The following is a 22,731-nucleotide window of genomic DNA, read 5'->3' as shown; positions in this document are numbered from 1 at the left end:
GTACCCAACTAATAAACTGTTGAACTTTGAACCTTGGGGTCTGAATCCGTTTTCTCCCACGAGTTCCTTTTCTGAATCATTTAAATTATTATGATGACGGTAAACTACTCCAAATTTGGAGGCTGATTGCATCATACCATTTAAAAATACTGCCGTCCCAAGAATAGTAAAGCTGGTCTTTTTTCTTTTTTTTTTTCTTTTTTTTTGGCTATTACTTTATCCCTTAGTCCTATGTAATTAGTGTAGAGATAGGATCTCATTCATGCTATCAGGTCACCTACCCTTTTGTAGATGTTCTAGCACTTTGGTAATATAAAATCAAGTTCTTATTTATCAGTTAATTAAAATAGAGTTCAATTAAATTTTGGATTAAGTAAGCATTTAATTATCTAAATCACTGGTAACCCTAGAATCTGGTGAAATTACCAATGAATCAGGTATAAAAGGTCTCCTTGAACTTTATAAAATGTCATTGTATTTGTCAATGATCAAACTAGAGGATGACAATTTTTTTTGAAGTCTCATTATTTTCATTATTCATCTAGTTTATTCTAAAAATCTGTTAACAGTGGTTCACAAAGTATTGTCCACAGATCCCTGGGGCCCCCAAGACACTTTTTGGTTAGGTCAAAATATTTTCATGATGATATTAAGACCTTAGTACCTTTTTACTATGTTGATCTTTAATCTGATGGCAGGAAAGCAAAGGTGGGTAAAATCGCTGGTGCCTCAGGGCAAACCAAGGTAACGGCACCAGGAGGTTCCTGTGGTCGTGATGCTCCTCACCTGCCACACCCAGCATACAGCCGATGCTGCTGACACCGCGTGCCCTGGATGGAGGGGTGAGTCCTCCTTGGGGAGGATTTATAATTTGTACTACATCTCACCCCTGAGAACATGCTTTAGCGTCCTGTGAGACAGATGGGAAGTGTGCAGAAAGGATTTCTACTCCTACTGAGGACAGCGGTCATCTCGAGGACGAACACCACGCGGCCGAGCTCCCGGCGAACCCGCCGAGTCCCTCAGAGAACGCCGCTGCACTTGAAAGGACCCGCAGACAAACCGAGGCCAGTCAGACTTGGTGATTTGGCATTTTCTCAAACACAGATGAAGGGAGCCTGTCACTTCAAGGAAAACAACTGACATCATTCGTTGCCGATGATAAAACTTGAACATTCAAGCAAAACTTAAGACTCTTGCAATTATGACAGCATCCCAGGAGTTGAAGACTTTTCTGATGAGATCGATGATGATATTAACAAGTGGGGCTTTGTTGTGCTTACCCTACAATGAAATTGTCAGCATTTGGAAGATCTGCATTGCTCAGGAAACCGGTATATTCCAGATGACCAACACACGATGCTACAACATCACCTAAGAGCAGGAGGCCCGTCTAGGGCTTCCCTGGTGGCGCAGTGGTTGAGAATCTGCCTGCCAATGCAGGGGACACGGGTTCAAGCCCTGGTCTGGGAAGATCCCACGTGCCGCGGAGCAACTAGGCCCGTGAGCCACAATTACTGAGCCTGCGCGTCTGGAGCCCGTGCTCCGCAACAAGAGAGGTCGCGATAATGAGAGGCCCCCGCTTGCCACAACTAGAGAAGCCCTTGCACAGAAACGAAGACCCACCACAGCCATAAATAAATAAATAAATAAATAAATAGATAGATGGATAGATAGAAGGCCCGTCTAAGGGCGAGACCGACTAACAACAGGGTAGGGGAGGGTCTCCTGAGGGATTCAGATTCTATGTGGCAATTACTTTTAAAAAACTACCACTTGTTGTGTTTTGGTGTAGTATCAACGAAGAATATCTACAACTATCTGAAAAGGAGCTTGAAAGCACTTCTCCTTTTTCCAATTACAAGTCTGTGCGAGGCCAGATTTTCTTCATCCAAGACAGCATATGGGCACAGACTGAACGCAGAATTCAGCAATCTTCTATAAACCAGACATTCAAGGCACTGGAAAAAATCCAGGGCAATTCTACTCTTATCAGACCATTTTTTGGGAAAATTTAGTTATTTTTCATAAAATATGTTAACATGTAATAGGTTTTTCTTCTTTTTCTTATTTGAATTTAAAACTTCTGTTTTAATTTCAGTATGGTAAATTGTGATAGATATAGCCCATATAAGAAAACCTTAATAATTTGGGGCTATCGATAATTTTTAAGCATGTAAAGGGGGCCTGACCAAGAAGGTGAAGAATTGCTGGTCTATAGGCTATGAACAGGCCAAGCTGTTAAACATGTGTGCTGTTACATGTTTTACTTTCACATAATTCATTCTGATACTTGCTGATATGTAACTAAAATATCAATTTCTACAATGATCCAGATAAGTACACGGTACAAAATTATCTTCAGAGGTCAAGAATATAAGCATTATCAATATTTTTCTTGTTACTTAGAATAATTTCACTCACAAGTATTAGTAATTCTCCCGATTAGAAGGAAAGGGAATGGAAATAAGGGATAATTCAAGGGAATGGGTTGAATAACTTAGAATAAAGCTCAGATAAATATGCAGCAAATTCTGAAAGTGCCATCAGTGGCCCCCATTGACTGAAAAGTGGACGAGGTAAAGGGCAGGATAGGGCCTTTTTACAGTGGGATGACGGGCAGCTCTCTCCATTCCACCCCCAGTGTTTGTTATATTAAGAGAGAGAGAGAGAGAGAGAGACCATGTATCCATGAATGATTACTGAAACACCACTGATAATGTTCAGATGTTCTGCCATGATGTATGTAGCCTGAGACCCATCACAAAACCCTCACTGCTAATACCTAACTTCACTTTACCTTTATTTATTTGGCGGTTCAACCGATCTGTGCCTGCTGTCCCCACAATGTTCTAAGTCCCATCTCTGTTCTTTCCATTGTGTTACACACCCTCCACCCCTGCTCGGCACCTCTGGCCAACGTTACCTTGACTGGCCCCTTAGAGCAGTGGGGATTATCAACCGGGGGGATTCTGCCCTACAGGGCCATGTGGCACAGTCTGGAGACATTCTGGGCTGTCACAGTTAAGGACAGGGAGGGGCGGTGTGTGCCACAGGCATCGGTTGGGTGGGCAGAGTCCAGAGATGAGGCTGAACATCCTACAAGGCACAGGACAGTCGGCCTGACAGAGACCGTCAGTAGTGCCGAGACGGAGAAAACGCGGCTTAGAAGCAGGAAAGGATTCTGCAGTGATGACATATAAAGCCTTTGCCTTTTACCTTTTTCCAACTTTCTGTTCTCCTCTTTCAAACAGTTAACGTGATGTATATACTGTAATATCCACCTCCACCCCCGTCCCTGCCGCCCCGGGCCACCGGTTTAGCGTCACTAACAAGGCGATGCGGTGTGGAAGCCCGAACCGGGATCCCGCCGCCCGAATCTTCTAGTTAATGTGACCTTCAAGTTCTCTGCTTCGGAGCCTCAGTTCCATCCCCTACAAATCCAGAGGAAAAATAATAATAATAACGCTGTGTCCGCCCGGTTATGAGGATGGGAGGCAGTGTGTCCGAGAACGGAGCACACTGCCAGACACACAGCAGGTGCTCAGCAGGTGGCCGGGGATGCCGCTGATCCTCGCGGCCACTGGCGGAGCACCCCGTCTTCACCAGCCGCGGCCACGGAGAAGTACGGAACGGAGAAGCGGCATCGCGGCGGCAGCTCATCACCCGGGAGTAAAAGACAGGCGTGGACCTCAGGCAAGGCGGCCGAGAAGCATCCCCACCGCATGAAGAAGTGTTAAGTGAGCGCCCCGGGGCTGGAGCCTGGGGTCCTGCGGTCACGGCACCGTCCCAGCCCGCGCTCGGCCCCAGCCGAGGCTGCGCCGCGCTGACACGGGCAGCCAGACCCCAGCCGAGGTGGCTTCATCCTGTGCTCAGGACAGACCCTTCTGGGTGTGCCTTGAAAGAGAACACCCGATGCTGCTTCCCCGGTCAGCCGGCGTTCACACGGCCTGCAAGGACAGCTGGCAGGACGGAGTTTGCGAGCTCCCTGGAGCCCCTCCTGCTCCCGCTCTCCGAGAAGCCCCTGCAGGCCTGCACCGAGCGCGTCCGCCGCTGGGGGGAGCGCCTGCCCCGCGAAACGCGGCGCAAGCGCGGGGCGGTCCCGTCGTTCGCGGGAGACCCCCCCCCCCCCCAGCTCCTGTGTCTTCGGGGACCGTGGCGCATCCCCAGGGTCTTAGGGACCTGGAGCTCAGGTGCTCAGATCTGTCTCCAGAGCCCTTTTTCCCGGCTCTGGTTTGCTCGCTGGGACTTGCCTTTCTGCAGAAGGTGCGGGTGTTTTGCTTCTGATTGAAACGGCAGTGCTCATTCTACAGTGAGTTACTGGGTTATTTAAAAATGACAGTCTCCTCCACACTGGCTACGTTTGGGACAGCGGACGCTCCCCTGGGATTCCGCGAAGAGGAACGCAAAACCGTGGCCATTTCCCAGTGATGAACTAAAAGATATTACTGAATGTAAACTGTGTTTTTATATCATTTTAACTCATGTAATTAGCTTGTTCCTCTTATACGTTGCAAGGATGACAAAAGAGCAATTCTATTCGTGATACTAAGTGCATTTTTAACATATTTGGCTTAAAGTGAGCAAAGGTGATGGACTTACTGAGAAGCGCACCCAGGGAGTCACACGCGTTATTCCTATTGCTCCTCCCCCAGGCCCTGCTTGAGAGGAAATGGTGCTGCTGACCCGCCTCACAGCTCTCCCCAGGGACCCGCCCGCCCGGAGGGGGAGCGGTCAGAACTGCCCCGCTGCACGGCAGGCCCCCAAGACAGCTGTTCTCTTGCTCTCTGGGCAGCCCCTGCCTGCCTGGTCCCACCTCACCTACACCCCCTCGCGTGGCTGGCCTTCTCTCCTGCAGCCTCATCAGTAAAAATGCCTACGTACTCGCCCCGGGCCCAGCTGGTGGTGGCTGCTACTGTGCTTCCAGAACAAACGGGCTTCTCTTCCTTAACTGTTGGTTTATGCGTGGCCTAAAAATAGCCCGCTTCAGGTAGATGATGCTTCTTAAGTGTGGGCAGCGCCTCGCTGGGTGTTTGGCTTTGACTCACTGCAATAGGGGCACTTCTGCTCCAATGCCATACACATTTTTTCCCCTGGAAGGCCTTCTGTTTTGTAAAATCATGCAGAAAGAAAGAGAAAGAAAAAGAGAAGAAAGAAGAAAAAAAGAAAGGAAGGAAGGGAGGAAGGAAGGAATGGAGGAAGGAAGGAAGAAAGAGCACTTAAAGGAACAACAGGGCTAGGACCAGACCACTGGAAACCCAGGGCGCATGGGGACCAGGGCCCTAAGGAAACCAAAGTCAATCGGTTAAAACCGCTACCAACGTGCAGTTTCATCACAGCCCATCCCTTGCGTCCGCGCAGCCTTGAAGCCCGGGGGCTCATCTTCTCCTTGTGCAGGTGCTGGGAGATATTCTCTTCTAGCGCAGGGCAGCGATACCAGAACTAAAAGGTGGTCCAGGGCACCTCTCTCCTCCATCACGTTCCGCTTGGCTTCTCGGGGGCCCCTCGGGTCCACGTCGCCCAGCACAGTGCAGCGCCGGTGTCCTGAGGCCCTCACCCCGTTCCTGGCGCTAGAGAGAAAGACTTCTTCTCCGGATCTTCATAAGTACACTGTCCTGGCGGTCACTTTAACTGTGGGACAACTTCCGGCCCACCTCCAAACATCACCACGCAGGAGGAAATGGAGGACCCCCCCAGGACCACTTCCCTGTTTACCAAACACCCGAGGGCCCTACGCACAGGGGACACAGCGAGGGACCAGGCTGAATCTGACGGTCCGGTGGCTGAAGCACCGGGGGTCGTGCCAGCCTCCGGGTGGAAGGGCCCGTGCCTGACGTCCACCGGGCACTGTGGCAGTTCAGACGCTCCCTGCTGAGGGATTGGTGACTTCTTAGCAGATGACAATGACCAAACACTCTGAAATGACCGTCAGCTCCAAATCTCAGATGCTCCAGTAGGAAAGGGCACCAAAACTCCCCCTTCATCTCCATGTCAGAGCTCTGGATGGGTGGGAAACTCACCCTGGAGGGAAAGAAAGAGTCAAGGTCTCCCTGACACTGTCTGTCATTGGGGTGGAATGTAACGAGGTACCTCGCGGTGCCTCCACCCACATAGCCAGCCTCCAGGGACTTACTGTAAACTCCCGGTTGGGGGTGGAGAGCTGTGCGAAAACAAATCAAGCACCTGGGGTTATACTTTTACCAGGCAAACCCTGTCCTTTTGTGACGTGGTGGGCGGGGTGTGTGGGGAGATGAAGCTATGTTTGTGGGCGGGACCTCAGTAACCACATGGGGTCTCGGCAGTACAGGAACGTCCCCCCTGGGGACGGGAGCCCCCCCCCCCGCAGGCTGCTGGCGGGGGGTTCGAGGTTGCTGCTACCCTGCTAACGGTGGCCCGGAGCAGCAGATGACCTCCATGTCCAGTTTCCGGAGGCACCCCTCTAAACTGCTGTGCGAACTGGGGTGACCTAAGTTACCCCGATAGCTCCAGTAATTCCCATTTGGCTAAATACGTCTCCTGTGGTCAGCCAGGACCTTGAATAAAAATCGGCTGTGCCCCCATCATTGAGAAAATCCCAAAGTGCAGTGTGTGTGTGTGTGTGTGTGTGTGTGTGTGCGCGCGCGTGCGTGTGTTCAGACGTGTATGTTTAGAAGAGAAAGAAGAAGAGAAACTAAGTATCAGAACACGATTTATTTTTAAAGTTCATGTGGAAAACCTCTGAACTCACAAAAAGTGGCTCCCAAGAGTAAAAACTTTCAGGCCAGTTAGAAAGCAATACTTTCTGGGTGTAAAAGCAGCAGCGTGTCCACTGTGGGTCACCTGAAACCAATTTCAAATGTGCTTCCTGCAGATTAGCTCTACGGCTGCCAAACTGCAGTCTGAAAAATGAGCCGTGCTTTGGGTAATCCAAGAGAGGAAAGGAGTGCATGTCAATGGTCGTGACCCGTGTCGTTTGGACGGCGTCGTATAGAACCAGCGCTCATTGTGCTAACAGAAACTAGGACGCAGCACTGAAGTTCATGTGCACATATGTGATTCACATACACGTGTGTACATGATTTACAGATAATTCTAATAATTTGTTTTAACCTCTTACGAGCGGCTCCTTACCTTTTAGTCAGTGTTAATTGAAACCCATGGGTCACAATGTATAGAAACTGAAATTAGAAAAGAACCTTACAGCCTATTTTGAAAATAGCAACTATTTGATAAATTATACTACTATATATTCTACACAAAGGTATCAAAGAGAACCCTTAACACAGACGGAGAATGAAAAAAGCTCACGACCATAACTACCTTAAATAAAATTAAATATCAGTATTCTGGTATCAGGTAAGAAGAGAATTACCTAGGGTATAAGGCAGGAATGTCAGTGTATAATATCTTTAAAAAAACACCTCAGTTTCCCACAGACAAGCTTAACAAAGTTATTAACAATCATATTAACATTTGCATAGCTTTTAGAGTTTTTGAAGCACTTTAACATCTATTATTTCGCTCTGTCAATGCAACTGAGATAGCTTTCTACAAAACAGAAATGCAACAGCAGTGTAGGCAGGAGGAAAGGTTAAACAGTAGAAGCAGAGGAATTTGTTCAACAAGTCAAAATATTTAATTCATTTGTTTGAAACAAAATAGCTTGGATTATATACCCGATTGTCTGCCTTCTTGGGCAGAAAAAGGGCAAGAATAATTTCCATATATTTGCATCAGCCATTAGTTCACAGTAAAGGAAATAAAATCCTATGCTTTATTAGAAGAAAATCTAATGTAACCACCAAGAGCACTTCCCATAAATGGGCTCAGCCCCCTGCGGGGCTCAGCACGGGGGAGGCGGGACTTGCCCGAGGCCCAGGTCTAGGGCACAGGTGCTCTGGGCAGAGCAGCTTGTTCTGAACCTCCCCCCTCTTTGGTCAGTGGTGGCCTTCTTCCTGTTTCTAAGCTTCAAAGCCTCGTACTGATGTCTCATTCCTCCTTCCCCTCCATCAGGCGCCAGCGCCTCCGGTTCTAACTCTTGTTCTCCCCCTGAGTCTCCTGTCTGGTTCTGGGGCCTTCACTCAAGTTCCTACTGTGACGCTACGGACCCTCTACCAGGTCAGGCCCCCACCCTCCGCCCGCTCCGGACACCCCAGCAGCCTGACACTCCTCACGTTCTCTCGGTACCCCTTCAGTAGGTCTTCCCTGCACCGCATTCAGTGCAGACTATGAAGAGCGGCACTGGGGGCCTGCAAACGCCACCCTCTCTGTCCTACCAGCTGTGTCTCTACGTCTCTGCACTCACTGCTCCATCCACGTAAGCCACGGCACCGGGTTTCCTCCCGGCCCACGCCTACCGTCCTGCCCTCTACACCTGTAACCTCCTCCTGGGAAACCTCCTCATCGTCAGGCCCGTCCCTAGTGCTCCCCCCATGAATCCTTTCCTGACTTCCCTGTAACTCGACGCGGCCCCCCTCTCCTTCCTCAGGCTCTTACGTCACGGTAACCTTTCCCCTCTCCCCAGGGGTAGATGGCGAGCCCCTTGAAGGCAGGGACTGTACTTTCTTATTGCTGCATCCCTGATGGGCTAGCACAGTGCCTCGTTTATTGGAGATACTCCATCTCCGTTGAACTGTGCAGAAAATCATGTATTTTTTTTAATAGAAAACAAGTGCGAAGGCAGGTGAGGTCATTCTTGGCTCAAGCCTTTAGAAAAGAAGGAGGCCTCCAGTTCCCTCCAAACACTGTTACTCACCCTCCTAATGAGCGATCAACAGCCAGTAAATGACTCAGCCTGGGGATGTGATTCAAAGCTGCAACAGACGTGAGCCTGAGTCACACTGGCAGCTGGGCAGTTCTGTCCTGCTTTTCATCCAAAAGGACGGAGGGAACGGCCACAAGAATGAGCGAGTGAGCCAGGGGCCGATGTTGTAACTGGACAAACAGCTCAAAGCTGGGTTTCCAAGCGTGGCAGGTGGCTCATTATGCGTGACAGAGGCAAGAGAGCAGGCTAATCAGGCCTAGATCCCACAGCTGCGGAGGTTCAAGCCCTGTGCAGTATGCTCTCCATGGGGACCGAGTGTGAGGGAGGGCGTGTGTGTGAGGTGGGCCCGTGGGATGCTTTCACTTTGCTGGTAGAGCAGAAAAGTGCTAATATGCACATCAGATACTACGTGAAACTTAGCAGTGCTTTATTTGCTGTTGACCTTTTTATTTTGGAGAAAATTCTTAAGATTGACCACATTCTCAATTATGAATAACTCAACTTAGAAATTATTTACGAGTCTACACTGAATTTTACAGTGTTCAAACAGGAAAGAAGCCTATCCCATTTTTTTAAAAAAGGGTGAGAAAGAATTAAATTTAAAAAATAATCTGGATTCAGTTAAAAAAATCTTCTGGGAGTATGTTTGCATATTTTGAGTATAAACAAAAGTTTTCTCACTAGCATAGAATTTTAGAAAGGGGTTTAGGATCATTTGCTAAGATAGCCTCGGTCCTTTTATCTGACTGGGGACACGATCCTTGCAGGAACATGCAATAATCTTATTTCTAAGCGCTGCTCCAGTTATGCCAGAGAAAAGAACAAAGAAATGATCAGCCTATGTAAAGGCATGGCAGGAGGAAGGAAGGAAGATTAGAGGAAAGAAGAAAAGAAGGAAGGCGACGGGTTGGGGGGGAATGCAGTTAGGAAAGACAGCAAAAGGCAGGAAGAAAGACGACTGTAGGAGAACAAGACCCAGAGAGATGGGAGCTTCAGAGGCGCCTGGCGTGTCTGAAATCATCAAAGGGGACGAAGGCTTTGCCATCAAGGGAGGTGCGAGGAGATGCAAGATGATGCAGACACAGCGGTGTGGGGGGAATCCACATTTTCCAAAAAGCAACAGAGGACCTCAAAGCTGCATAGTTACAGAAACATTCAAGGTTAGACAAACTGTGACCTGAAGAAAGTGCCACAGCAATTAAAAAAGAAACAGCCACTAATACTTAAGTTTCTAACCCCCAGGCGTGTGGTGCGACTTTTAGTCTATGATGTCCTTTAATCCCAATGCCAATCCAGGGGGTATAGGTATTAGTGGAGCCACGTGACGGATCAGGTAACTGAGGGTTAGGGAGGGTAAGGAGCTGGTCTGAGATCTCGCGTCTGGTAATGGAGCCAAGGTCTGATGCCAGCAGACTCCTTCATTCACTCCTTCATTCACTCACTCATTCATTCACTCTCTCGGCAGATGTTCACCACTGGGCACGGCCAAGCTCCTGGGTGTCACTTACTGGAAGTAGCTGGTGAAGAAAACAGACAAATTCCTTGCTCTCGGGACCTTATCATCTAGTAAGAAAGACAGTCAATAGACAGCTAAATTAACCAATGTCTAATTATAAAATTTGAGAGATACTAGGAATGAAACGGCCAGAGAGGAGTAATGGAAAATAAAGCAGGCCAGAGAGTCTGACGGAGCCTGAGGGTTGGGAAGGGGCCACAGAGGAAGGAAAAAGCCCACAGAGGTGAGGGAGCGCGGGGTGGGGGGACGTGCAAACGCCCCAGGAGAAGGCGCGCGGCCAAGGCGAGGTGGGCAGGCCCGGAACGTTTTATTCTAGGTGCTCTGGGAAGGCAAAGAATGACGTTCCCCGGGCTAGGTGTGAACAGGCAGGAGGCGCTGGCGGGGTTCTAGGAGAAACGACAGTGGCGTGGCCATGGCTGGTGACAGGGGAGGTGGAAGGGTGGACGGGGACGGAGCGTGGTGGCAGGAAGAAGAGGCCTGGGGGACAGAAGGATGTGAGGGGCGCGGGAGGGGGAGGCACCGAGGACCACGCTAGTCCTGGGCGCTGCTCCGCCGTGTATGCACGTATGCCTTTGATTTTCTTGGCATGTTTCTTTCTTCCTTTTTTTAAATTATAGTTGATTTACAATGTTTCAGGTGTACAGCAAAGTGATTCACTCACATATGTACATATATATATATATATACATACGAATATATCTATTCTTTTTCAGATTCTCTTCCATTATCGGTTATTTCAAGATACTGAGTATATAGTTCCCTGTGCTATACACTAGGTCCTTGTTGGTTTTCTATTGGTACTTTATATCTTAGCACATTTCTTATACCGAAGAGTGAGCTAGATTTTAAAGTGATTTTAAAACTGGTGTTTTACATGTGTATCTTTTATAAGTAATTCCTGTGCTAAAATCTCCGTGTCCACGCTGAGCTCACCCGGGGACGGCAACCCTGCCTGGGGCCACACTGTCCTGGAAGGGGTGGGGCCGAGGAGGGAGAAGCCCTTTCTAACCGGGCCACCCGGGGTAGGACCACAGCTCTGCCATCTCGCTGGGCAGATACAGAGAAGTCACAGCGCTAAGCCTCAGACTTCACATTCACACGTGGGAACGCTCTTGCAGTTTGCTTGTGAGAATCAAATTAGATCACTTGCAGGAAGTCCTGGCCTGTAGCAGAGAGTCAGTGGTAGACTCTCCCCCCCACCCTTTCCTTCCCCATCACGGTGAGGAGAAGGCCATCGAGAGGTCCTCCGAGAACCCCCCTGGGACAGACGCACGGCCTGAGACTGTCTCGGGGAACCGGGAGGCACTCCAGGGAGGACGGCAGATCCCGTCTGGGGTCCTAAAGCATCCATGCACGGCAATTCTCGCTCTATGACAACCACCTCAGCCCCTGCCTAGGGAGGCTGCCAGATACAGTACAGGATGCACGGTTAAATTTGGATTTCAGATAAACCACAAGTATTTGTAATGTGTAAGTATATTCCAAACACTATTTGGGACATACTTATACTAAACATTCTCCAGTGTTTAACTGAAAGTAAATCTGACTGAGCATCTTCTATTTTTTTTTTTTTTTCTTTCTAAATATGGTAAATCTGCGACCAGGCAAGTCTCTACCTTGACCAGGAATAACTGCTCCCACACTCTCCCTTCACAGTCCCCCGAGATGCTCCAATTCTCCTCTGTACTAGAGGTTATGTCCCTCACCACCCTGGTTCTCTACTGCTTCTCTTTCTTTCTTCTCTGCATATTTCAGGCACCCCCACCTCTCACTCCTATCAAATCAATATAGGAAGGTCCAAAGTCTCTGGAGTAGCCCTCTGGTAGGTCCAGAATTCGACTGCAGGGTCATAAAGGCTGCTGCCGTGGGGACCGTGTGTGTGCGCGCGCCTGCTGTGTGCACTTCTCAAAACAAGGACTGCGTTAACCACCCGTCACAGGGGACACATCTGGAAAGTTTTCTAGTAGCAGTGAATAAAACGTGCACCCGCACAGTGGAAGCTAATGGAAGCTGCTTAGACCCTCTGAGTAGAATCAGTTACTGAGTAAACTGAAAGAGAAAAGGCTTTGAGTTCATTCAATAATCACCATTATCAAAAGTCAGGAGTTGGAAACCCTTTGTTTTAAATCTCACTACACGAAAAGGGCTTGAACGTGAGGGCTACGGTCTCATCTGTCGGAAGGCGCCTTGTGTACAGTACATACTCGGGGGCTTCCGTTCCCAGCTTCAGTGCCGAGGGTAAAAAAGGAAGAAGGCAAACAACCAGCTAGTTCCAGAAGCGTCCCGAGCAGCGTTCCTGTTTACTGTCCCACAGCAAGACAAGGAGCTTGGTGCAGAAGGAAAAACAACGCACCAAGAGAGAAGGCTCTGGTGTTATTCAAACATTGTCAGGTGAACGTAAAGCACTTCATAGCAATAGTTACTTCACGGCCTGGTACAAGCTCGTTTTCTCTCTGCGGACCGGGAACAGAAAGTTCAGACCGGTGCTCGTCCGGGGACCACACTTTGAGCAGCACCGGTAGAGGAGACCCCAGAATTTTATACGCCACACCCTCAGTGAAATAACACAAGTGGGGAGATCTCCCCCTTGTGGCCACTTCGTGGACCATAGGCCCTCTTATTCCCTTGCAGTGAAGGCACAAATATGCTTTGCACCCTAACCATCTAAGTTAAGTCTAGGCATCTCTGGAAACGCGCGCCCAGGTCAGAAAGGGGAGGGGTTGTGCTTACTCTTCTTGTCGTAAGTCACTGACGCTGCGGTCCAGGGAGATCATGTCACTCGCCACCATGTTAAATCCAAACTCTTTAATGCTGGCTTGAACTGCATGTTTGAATTCTGGTCCCAAAACCAACGGCTTGGCTTTCTCTCCAGGGCCACCAACCACTCCGTGAGGCTCGGGCTCTTTGGGTTCAAAGTTACCGAGGACCCCTGGGCGGAGCACAGGATCACGGTACGTGAAAGTCTGAGGCTTAAATGTGAGATACTGCCTCTGCATTATGTCTTTCTGGTTATCTCCTCCAGCATGGCGCTCTTGTTCATGATTGGCCTTGTTTTTTCTTCTAATAGACTCTAAGTCCACTTCTACTCCTTCAACATGAGGCCAGGGCACCACGGGTTTGAATCTGTCATCCCCAGGAGCTAGTCCATTGCCCCCTCGGTCAGGCATGGGGTTATTAACAGCTCTGTCTTCCTACACAAAAGGGAGGGGGATATACAGTGAGTACATGAAGGCAACCACAGCAGAGTTTATGACACCAATTTTCATGTTTTCAAAATAGCTGAGGCAACAATCAAATGGTTTGAAATATGAAACAGAAGCAGGCCATGAATCAGGGACCCCATTAGAAGGTACCTTTCCCAGGGGGAACCAAGAAGAGACTATTTCCTTGCCTAACCGTTCCAAAACGAAGGGGTGGATGCATTTTTTTACTTCTCCCCTTATAAACACGACTCTCTATCAAAGACCCCTTAATAAAGCACATTGTTCTTTTCTTTCTTTTTCCCTAATTTTCTGGCTGCGCTGTGCAGCCTGTGGGATCTTAGTTCCCCGACCAGGGATCGAACCCATGGCCCTTGCAGTGGAACCACGGAGTCTTAACCACTGGACCGCCAGGGAAGTCCCAAAGCACACTGTTACAGGTCAGAGCAATGAGGTTCTAGGACCTGTGACTAAAGCAGGCACTTAACAGGTCCTGTTGTACAGTGTGGTTTTCCCAGTTATCTGGTGTACGAGGAATAGGATGTTTTGTCGGTCACACAGCCACATGGTGGCAGTGGTGTCAGGCGTCACCCACCCCGAGGCTGGCTTCGTGCTCCAAATGCCAGAGGAACAGGGCTGGGATATGCACTCAACAGCCCCCATTAGGTATTTCCTGCTCAGTGAAAGTTTAGCTGAGTTCCAAACTATATAAAAAAAAAAAGCTCTGGTGACTGTAACCGAGTTAGCTGGGGCTTTTAAACCACACCCAGTACCTAAGTTGGCCATGTTCCAGAGGCATCCCAAGGAAACAGACTCTGTGTGTACGGGTATTCTGGGAGGGGTGTCTCCCTTTCCTCATCCCCTGCACAGATCTTCCCATCAGAAGTCCTGAGTGCAGGGTGTCCCTGGTGGCGCAGTGGTTGGGAATCCGCCTGCCCATGCAGGGGATACGGGTTCGAGCCCTGGTCCGGGAAGATCCCACATGCCAAAGAGCAACGAAGCCCGTGTGCCGCAACTACTGAGCCCGCGTGCCACAACTACTGAGCCTGCGCTCCAGAGCCTGAGAGCCACAACTATTGAAGCCCGTGTACCACAACTACTGAGCCTGCGCTCTAGAGCCCACGAGCCACAACTAGTGAAGCCCGCGCGCCTAGAGCCCATGCTCCGCAAGAAGAGGTCACCTCAATGAGAAGCCTGCGCACCGCAACGAAGAGTAGCCCCCGCTCGCTGCCACTAGAGAAAGCCCACGCGCAGCAACGAAGACCCAATGCAGCCAAAAATAAATAAATAAATAAACAAACATTGAAAAAAAAAAAAGAAATCGTGAGTGCTTTTGTTTCTGGGGTGTCACATGTGAAGTCTTTCCTGAATCAGTGCACAGAGCCTTGTTTCTCAACATCAGCCTCACCTCCATGGCTGTAAGTATACTGATGTCCGCGTCCCACCCCTCAGACACTGTGATTTAATTGGTTGGGGCAGCAGAATTTTAAAAGCTCTCCAGGCGATTTCAACATGCACCAGGCTTGAGCTCCTCTGGCTTAAAGGGAGCACCTCCAGCTATAACCAGCGGAGGAGGCAAGAGAGAGAGTGTGCAGCTGGGCCGGGGCGAGGTGAGAGGTCAGAACCAGAACCGCAGGCGGCCGGCTGGTCTGCCGCCCGCCTCACGCCAAGACCCCCTGGTTCCTTAAGAGATTCACGAAAGAATCAGTACCCTCCCACTGACATGTTTCTACAGTGTTAGAGCTGTCTCGAAAAATAAAGTAAAAAACGTACAAGAGTGCAGAAGTAAGGCTCCAGGTGTGACGCTGACACGCAGGCTGCCGGCTGCCAGTAGTTTATCTAGAGACGAAAAGGTCTCTTTGGAAAGTCAGCTAATTCAAATGTGAATTTAGTCCATGTTGAAGTTGTGGTAGCGGCCAGCTAAGGATTGACTTGAGAGAGTTCAAAAAGGAATTTAACAAGTTTATCTCTTTGTTTAGGTAATACTATAAGCATGTGATACAAAATTCAAAGGATCGCCAAGGGCGTATAGTGAAAGGCAAGTTTTCCTACGTTCCCTTCCGCAGAGGTGCACACAGCCAGCGCTTCCTTGTGAATCTTCCTAGAGATATTACATGCAGGTATGAACATACGTGTGTATGTATAACAAGAATTTTTTTCTGAACGTGGGACACAGATTTTAATTGACCGATTAATTTTAAAAGGAACCGTAAGACGTTACAACCAGTTCAAAGGTGAATCCAAAGAACAGACAAATATATAAACATCAAGAATACTGCAAAGAATTTACAAATAGAGGCAAAACTGGTAAAACTGGTCAATATCCAGAGAGCAGTAACCAATTGCATTCCACAGTACATGACTGCCTTTTCAATGGACAAGACGCCTGTGAATTACTAGCAGTTTTCTATCATTTACAGGATGGTAAAACAGCTCAGAGATAATGAAAGGGTGAGATAACACAGAAAGCCGAGTTGGATAATGCACCCCATAATCTTTTTGGTCCATTTCAAAGTTTCTCCACAATTTTCCTCCTGTAGCACAAAACTAAACATAAGATGCAGCACTTCGCCTAACCATCTAATGTGATGCCTTTGTCCAGGTACAGGTGGATAAGCCTTCTGGATCAGGCTTCTGACCACCGCACACCTGAGTCGAGTAGCAGGGACGTAGCTGAAGCCTAACCTGTGAGCTCTAAGGGTCAAGAGTAGGGCTAGTCTGGAGGCAGGAAGCAGCCTTGCCCGAGATCCGTGTCCCGAAGCGCTGAGGGCTCTGGTGGGAATTGACCCATCCTGAGGAGAGGAAGCCAAGCACGTCTCTGTCACAAGGAGGTAGGCGCAGAAAAGCTGGAGGTGATTCCGGTGATGGGAAAGTGTCCTCTTCTCCACTTATCTCCTGGCTCTTTCCAAAATTATACTCTACAACCGCAGTGTTGTAATAAACAAATTAAAATAGAGAGGTCATTATAAAACTCTCAGATACTGGACTCAAGTTGTTGATGTTGAACCAAGTACCCCACAAAAAAGGAGGAAGACATGGTCCCCCCACTTCAACCTTTCACATCAAGGCTCCAGTGAAGCAGTAACGGGGTAGGTAAAGAATGAGGGGACAGAAAAGGGACAGAAAAGTACACTGCACAGGTCACCGAACGTCAACAGAGTATCCGCTGTAGTGCCTAATATTCCACTGGGGGAAAACGGCTTACTGGAAGAACGCGGAACATGGGAGTACGTGAAATCAGGTACCCAAATCGTGAGAGACGTGCTGTGGTTTAGGTGGGTGGGGTCTGATGTGAGACTCGCGAATTTAAATGTGTCTCAAACTCACCCACCTCAACAAGAGAACGTTTAATGGATTCGAACTTCGTGCTCATCTTCCTCCAAAAATTGTTTTGATCTTCCCTTTGTCTAACCTTTGACTATTTTTGGCCGCGAGGCTTGTGGGATCTTAAGTTTCCTGACCAGGGATCGAACCCAGGCCCTCGGCAGTGAGAGCTCCGAGTCCTAACCACTGGACCACCTGGGAGTTCCCTAACCTTTGCCTCTTGGACTTCTCTGTAGATCTGTTAGGGGCCTGCCTGTCACTCCTCCTCGCTCTGGCATCTCCTCTCCCGAGCGAGGTGCAGGTTCATTTGATCTTTCTTACCCCCGTCTCCTCAGCCCACATCTCACTTCTCATCTCCGGACCCACAGTCAACTGCTTCCCTCAACGTTTCTGCTTGAATCAACCTGGCACCTAAATTGAAAAGACCCCAAAATGAACTTACCACTTTTACCCCATGTCACACACCCGTTTCCATTACTGTCCTCCCCACCTCGGGGACGGGAACCACTGCCCGCTCGACCGATCAAACACCAGTCCTACGTTTCATCCCCAGCCTCTTGTTCTGACAGCCTATCAATCCCTGACTCCTGTCAATCCTACTGCCTTGCGTAGCTCCTGAATCCGGCCACTTTCTCCATACCCTCACTGCTGTGAAATGAGATTCGTATTCTATGGCAAGACAAGAAATATTTCAACACAGAAGTTCTTCTCTGCCCCTTGGCCTCCTCTCTCCCCCACTGCGCACTGTGTGTCTGCATTATGCATCAACCAAACCTCCCCCATCGGCAGAAATACCTGCTCAACCACCAAGAACAACATTCTCCCAGCATCAACACGACAACGCCTTAAAAGATAGCATTCCTTCTTGCCTTGTAAGGGCTCACGTGACCCACCTCGATGGCACTTAGATCTGGATCATGTAAACTGTCAACAATACATCATTGGATGTATTTTTGATGTCTCAAAAAACTTATATACCTGTGCCTTGACTTCTAACAGGCAGAACAGTTCTCAGAGCTTTCTGAGATGCTCTTCCTGGGTTATAATCCTCGAATTTGGCTCAAAAAATTTTTTCCATTTCTTTCTTAGATTGATTAATTTTTGGCCAACACTGCCAAGGCCACTCTGCCCTCTTAACAGGAAGACTAGAATAGGAATAACAGTGACGACTGCAAACACTGTGTTCTGAGTGCTTCACGCGTATCAACCTATTTAATGCCAAGAGTTAGGTTCTGTGATTACCACCCCCACTGCACAGACAGAAGAGCCAACAGAGAAGTGACCTAACGTCAGGATCAGTACAAGGCAAGGCTGAAACGCGCATCCAGGCAGAGCCCGTGCGCCGGAACCCCGGGCGTTAGTGCTTCTCCTTCCAACGCGTGCGTGCACTCACTGTCTCTCGTCATTACTGTTCTGCACAGCAGCCGGTGTGACTTCCCTGAAATTCAAGTATGAACACGTCCCTTCCCCTGCTTCCAGGCTCCACGCCGGCCCTCTTCCCTCAGGAGAGCAGACACTCTGCCCAGAGCTTTTCCGGCTCCGGCCTGCACTCATCGCTCCACCTCACCCCCTGGGGCAGGAGCAGGAAACACTCCCTGCTAGGGACCTCAGGGTCTCTGCTGCAGTTACTCGAGATGCCATTAGAGTGCCCAGAGCAGCCAGAGAGTACGCAACCGAATGGGTACAGCTGTGTTCCCACAAAACCTTGCTTACAAAGACAGGCTAATGGGGATGGATTTGCCCCCAATCCCTGCCCTAGACTGGAAGGTTCCGTGGAAGGGGAGGGGCCACGTCCATGGGGTGCACCACTGAACCCCAATGCACGCAATCCTCAGTAAGTACATACTGAATAAATGCATGGATCCTACAACATCTGCCTGACTTATGAGACAGAGTCTGAGAGGGAAAGGGAGAACACGGACAGGGCAAGAGGGGCTTGATGAGACGGAAGCTTCCTAGCGATACTTTGAATTCTCTGAAGAGAGGAGGACCTAACTTTATATTCTGTGCACAGTGCTGTATTCTTAATAACGCTGTATAACAGACACCAGAAAAATGGAATTTGCTCACTTCTCAAAGCCTCCATGTCATTAAATCTGAAGGCAAAACCAAATACGAGAATTGTCTGTCTAACCCCAAGTCAATTAAGAATAATCACGTCCAATCGTCATGTTATATGATTCAAAGGATGACTGTAAAGTAGTGTAATACTCAACTCCCTGGAGAGGGAGAACTACAGGCTCCTTCTTCCTGGGAGGGAATGAGAGTCAGCAGCTGCCTTTGTGACTTGCTGGTGTTAAGATACCTTCATAAGCACGAGCTGATTTCCTTAACAGTCAAAATCAATGGATCACTATTGACTAGAAATGGAAAACAGAATCGGGAGATCATCTTCTAAGATCGGTATGTTTGTAAAGGTGGAAATGTACTGAAAAACAGAAACACTAATCACCAGATGGAAATACGGGATTATCAGGAAGCGGGTCAGACTACTCACTTTCCATCTTACAATTTACCAAGTTTCCCCCTCGACCCCAAATCACCCTTACGCACGATATCTTTCCAAGATGGTCATGCCTCGGTAGAAATGATACGAATACAAAGGAATTTAGAGCAAAGGAAAGTAACACAGGCTTGGATCTGAAATTCGAGGTGAGCCTAGAAAGCTAAGCTCATAATGAAGAGCTTCTGCAGCCACCAGATCTCTTGAGAAACCAGCTTTGCTTTGGGACGTGGCCGCCACTAACAACTGCTCGCCATTTGGTTGTCATTCTGCCTGAGCCACAGAGTCTACAAGGTAACAGGTCAAATTTAATTCTACAGCTTAAAGACCCTCTTGATAAATTAGACAAATCCGATCTGCATCCCTTCTCCAGCTGCACTCAATCAATCACTCACTCACCTAGGAGGAGCACAAGACAGCAGGGAGGGAGGGGTGAGAACAGGCAACGAAGTTCAGAAGAAACGGGGTGAGCCTGTGGGCTGGGTGTCCCCAGACTCTCCCCAGCGTGCGGCAGGATGTAGGCATGGGTGGGGTGCTCCAGCCTCGGCAGCCGGTTTCTCTCTGGTCACTACAGCTGGATCCTGAGTTGGCCCAGCCCCTGCTGACATCCTGTGCTCAGGAAGACCACCCACTCTGGCTCCTTTCAGAGGCCTGAGAGTCGACCGCACTGCCCTGGGCGTCGGCGGCCCTTCTGGGGCATGGTGGGCGGGGGGAGGGGAGTGTCAAGTAATCTGCCTGCTTCATCAGGGCTTGAAATGGATACACTCAAGATGAAACAGAGGACTCACCAGTCCTTGAATACGTAGGATGTCCTCCCTTATGGAAAAGGACCCTATTCAAGTACATTTTGAGACCAATGGCAATGCCTCTGTTAGCAGTTACGGCAGAACTGGAAATGGAGGAGGGTCTGGCTTATCAGTGAGAAAAAGCATTACATCCCGACAGAAGGATTATCTGCCCACAGAAACGGACGGACTCAGTAGGGATGCCAAGCACCAGGCCAGGATACAAACCAAAAGGGAAGAGCGTGGAGAAAGCAGCACACCTGACATCACCGTAACTGCTCCACCGAGAGGAACGCAGGTCAGCAACCCTGACGCCACAGGCTCGACCTGGGCAGGTAACCACCAGTCACAGGCTACTACACAGTAAGCCAGGGGGACCGAGGCTTACCCTAGGGACAGTGCACCCCTGGACTGTCTGGAGCTCCTGTTACGTCAGAGCTGCTGATACTGGCAGCCAGTCACCGATGGGAAAGGCAGCGCTGCACTTGAACCTCCTACCAGGTTCAGAGTCAATTAAATGCCACTCCTCCTTAATCAGATGAGCAATACATGAAAGGCAGTATATGATACAGATCTGTCCTGTATTTTGTAATACTGAAGTTAATAGGTGTCCTCTGGACTTCCTGGTGGCCCAGTGGTGAAGAATCCACCTTCCAATGCAGGGGGGACGTGGGCTGGATCCCTGGTCGGGGAACTAAGATCCCACGTGCCACGGGGCAACTAAGCCCGCGCGCCACAAATCCTGAGCCTGCGCACCACAACTAGAGAGCCCGCGTGGTGCCGCGACGAAGAGCTCACGTGCCCTGGAACCCGCGCGACACAACTCCAGAGAGAGAACCCGCAGGCCACAACTGGAGAGACGCCCACGCACCTCAATGAAGAGCCCGCGTGCTGCAATTAAAGATCCTGCATGCTGCAACGAAGACCCCGCCTGTCGTAACTAAGACCCGATGCAGCCAAAAAATAAGTAAATTAATTAATTAAATACATATTAAAAAATATAGGTGTCCTCCTAAAAAGTGGCTATACCACATTTTTGAATACTTATTCATGTTAATAAAGGAGATTTCCATTATAAAAGAGCCTCCTGATAAATCTCATAGTTGTGCGGCTAGTCGAGATTTGTAGATTTGTATTTTTGTGCATATCACATGGTACTCTTAAAGGAAGTGTCCATCTGCACTGGCACAATGATTTTCTGGAGATAAATTTGCGATCTGCCTGACTTATATAATGAGAAACTTTCAGTCTGTACGTAAAATACTACATAGTCAGTAGAAAAGTCTCAACTATTTTGGGGCAACCAACTATGTGAGTTATTGAAGACAACCTCGTGAAGGTTATCTAAAATTAGCTACATTTTCTGAGGCCTGGAGCGGGCTCTCAGTTGATGTTGTCTAGCATCCTTTAGTCCGCTCCCTCTGGAGGCTGCAAGTTCCCTTTTTAAGCAGAAGGCAAAGGCAAGCACTTCATCCCAGCTGTTTCTAATCCATTCAAGGCTTTTCCGCCAGGTCAATGATGAAATCCGGATGCTGGGAGTGGGAAACACTGATCCCTTCCAGCGTTTAACATCATCCAAGAAACAAAACAAGAGTTAAGCAGCTTTCTCCCCACCAGTATTTATAAAAACACTGCAACGTCAGTTTCATTATGTTCCACCTTTGGATAACAATTATGCACTGACAGTATCCCAAGTTATAAATTAGCCAGTGTCCAATTTCCATCGTTTTCTCTGGTTCAAGTAAATACTTCAGTACGTTTCTAATATTTAACATCACTCATACCATTGGACACTGTATGTGGGTACACTTTTCTTCTTGTGTTTGTGGGCGCACCTCTTCATTCAGGGTTTAGGAAAATCACTCTTTAACTGACAAGAAATATTACCTTTATCTCACCAGAACCCAAACTTAATGGACAAGTAAGAATTTCATTATAGGATATACATTTATTTAAACTGTCTCACAGATGAGAGGCAATACTAAAAAGAAAGACTTCTGAAATATTAAAAAAATTCTAATTTTTAAGTTTGATCTCTCTCAACTCTAGATTACTCCAGTGATTAGGTATAGTTTAAAAGTGGTTGACAGGGATATTAGTAAGCGTGGGTAATAAAATCTATCACGTTTCCTCAGAAGCATATGGTACACTTTAAAACAAAACTTAGTTTAACCAAACTAAAATAAGTGATCAAATTGGTTAAAATTATGATAAAAGTTACTTTTTAATAACTATGTCAATGCATTGCATTTTTAAAAAGGTATCAGGGTAAACTGCAAATTCCTTAGTAATAAAAACTTTCCATTTTCAACATATAAATTCAAATTACAACTGGAAAAAGGGAGATTTCACACAAGATCCTTCTCTGCATTAACACTATAATGTCTAATGTTCTATTTTGTAAATGTGAAATTATCATTAAGCACCAGCAGTTCAAGCCAGCAGTTTTGAATGCCCCCCCCCCACCAATTCTCCCAGGTCCCAAATATTTCTAACACTGTTCTTCCCAAATTCCCTTAGGATCTGTTCACATGTTTCTCCCCAGTCAGACGAGGGCTCTCGGAGGACGGTTATCTGTGTGTAGACAGTAGGTGCTCAATGCGTGCTTCTTCATGGACTGAGCAAATGGGTAACATCTGGGGGGGGGGTCACATCACCTA

General features: G+C 48.3%; 1 protein-coding gene and 1 long non-coding RNA gene across 8 annotated transcripts in view; one reads left to right on the top strand and one right to left on the bottom strand.

Moving 5' to 3' along the window:
* Positions 1–22,731, bottom strand: part of GALNT7 (polypeptide N-acetylgalactosaminyltransferase 7) — a 120,326-nt gene that overhangs the window by 45,738 nt on the left and 51,857 nt on the right. For all 7 annotated transcript variants that reach the window (XM_082402120.1, XM_082402121.1, XM_082402117.1 and 4 more), the window contains one exon: positions 12,990–13,450. In XM_082402120.1, coding sequence (XP_082258246.1) covers positions 12,990–13,450 — 461 coding nt within the window. The remainder of the gene's footprint in view (positions 1–12,989; positions 13,451–22,731) is intronic.
* LOC309633382 lies at positions 1,677–13,752 on the top strand. Its single transcript, XR_014247483.1, has 3 exons — positions 1,677–9,036; positions 13,132–13,210; positions 13,539–13,752. It is a non-coding gene; the product is annotated as an uncharacterized lncRNA (long non-coding RNA).

Source organism: Balaenoptera borealis (assembly GCF_965194805.1).
Source record: "Balaenoptera borealis genome assembly, chromosome: 8".
NCBI classification, from domain to species: Eukaryota; Metazoa; Chordata; class Mammalia; order Artiodactyla; family Balaenopteridae; genus Balaenoptera; species Balaenoptera borealis.
This window is presented reverse-complemented; position numbering and strand designations above follow the sequence as displayed.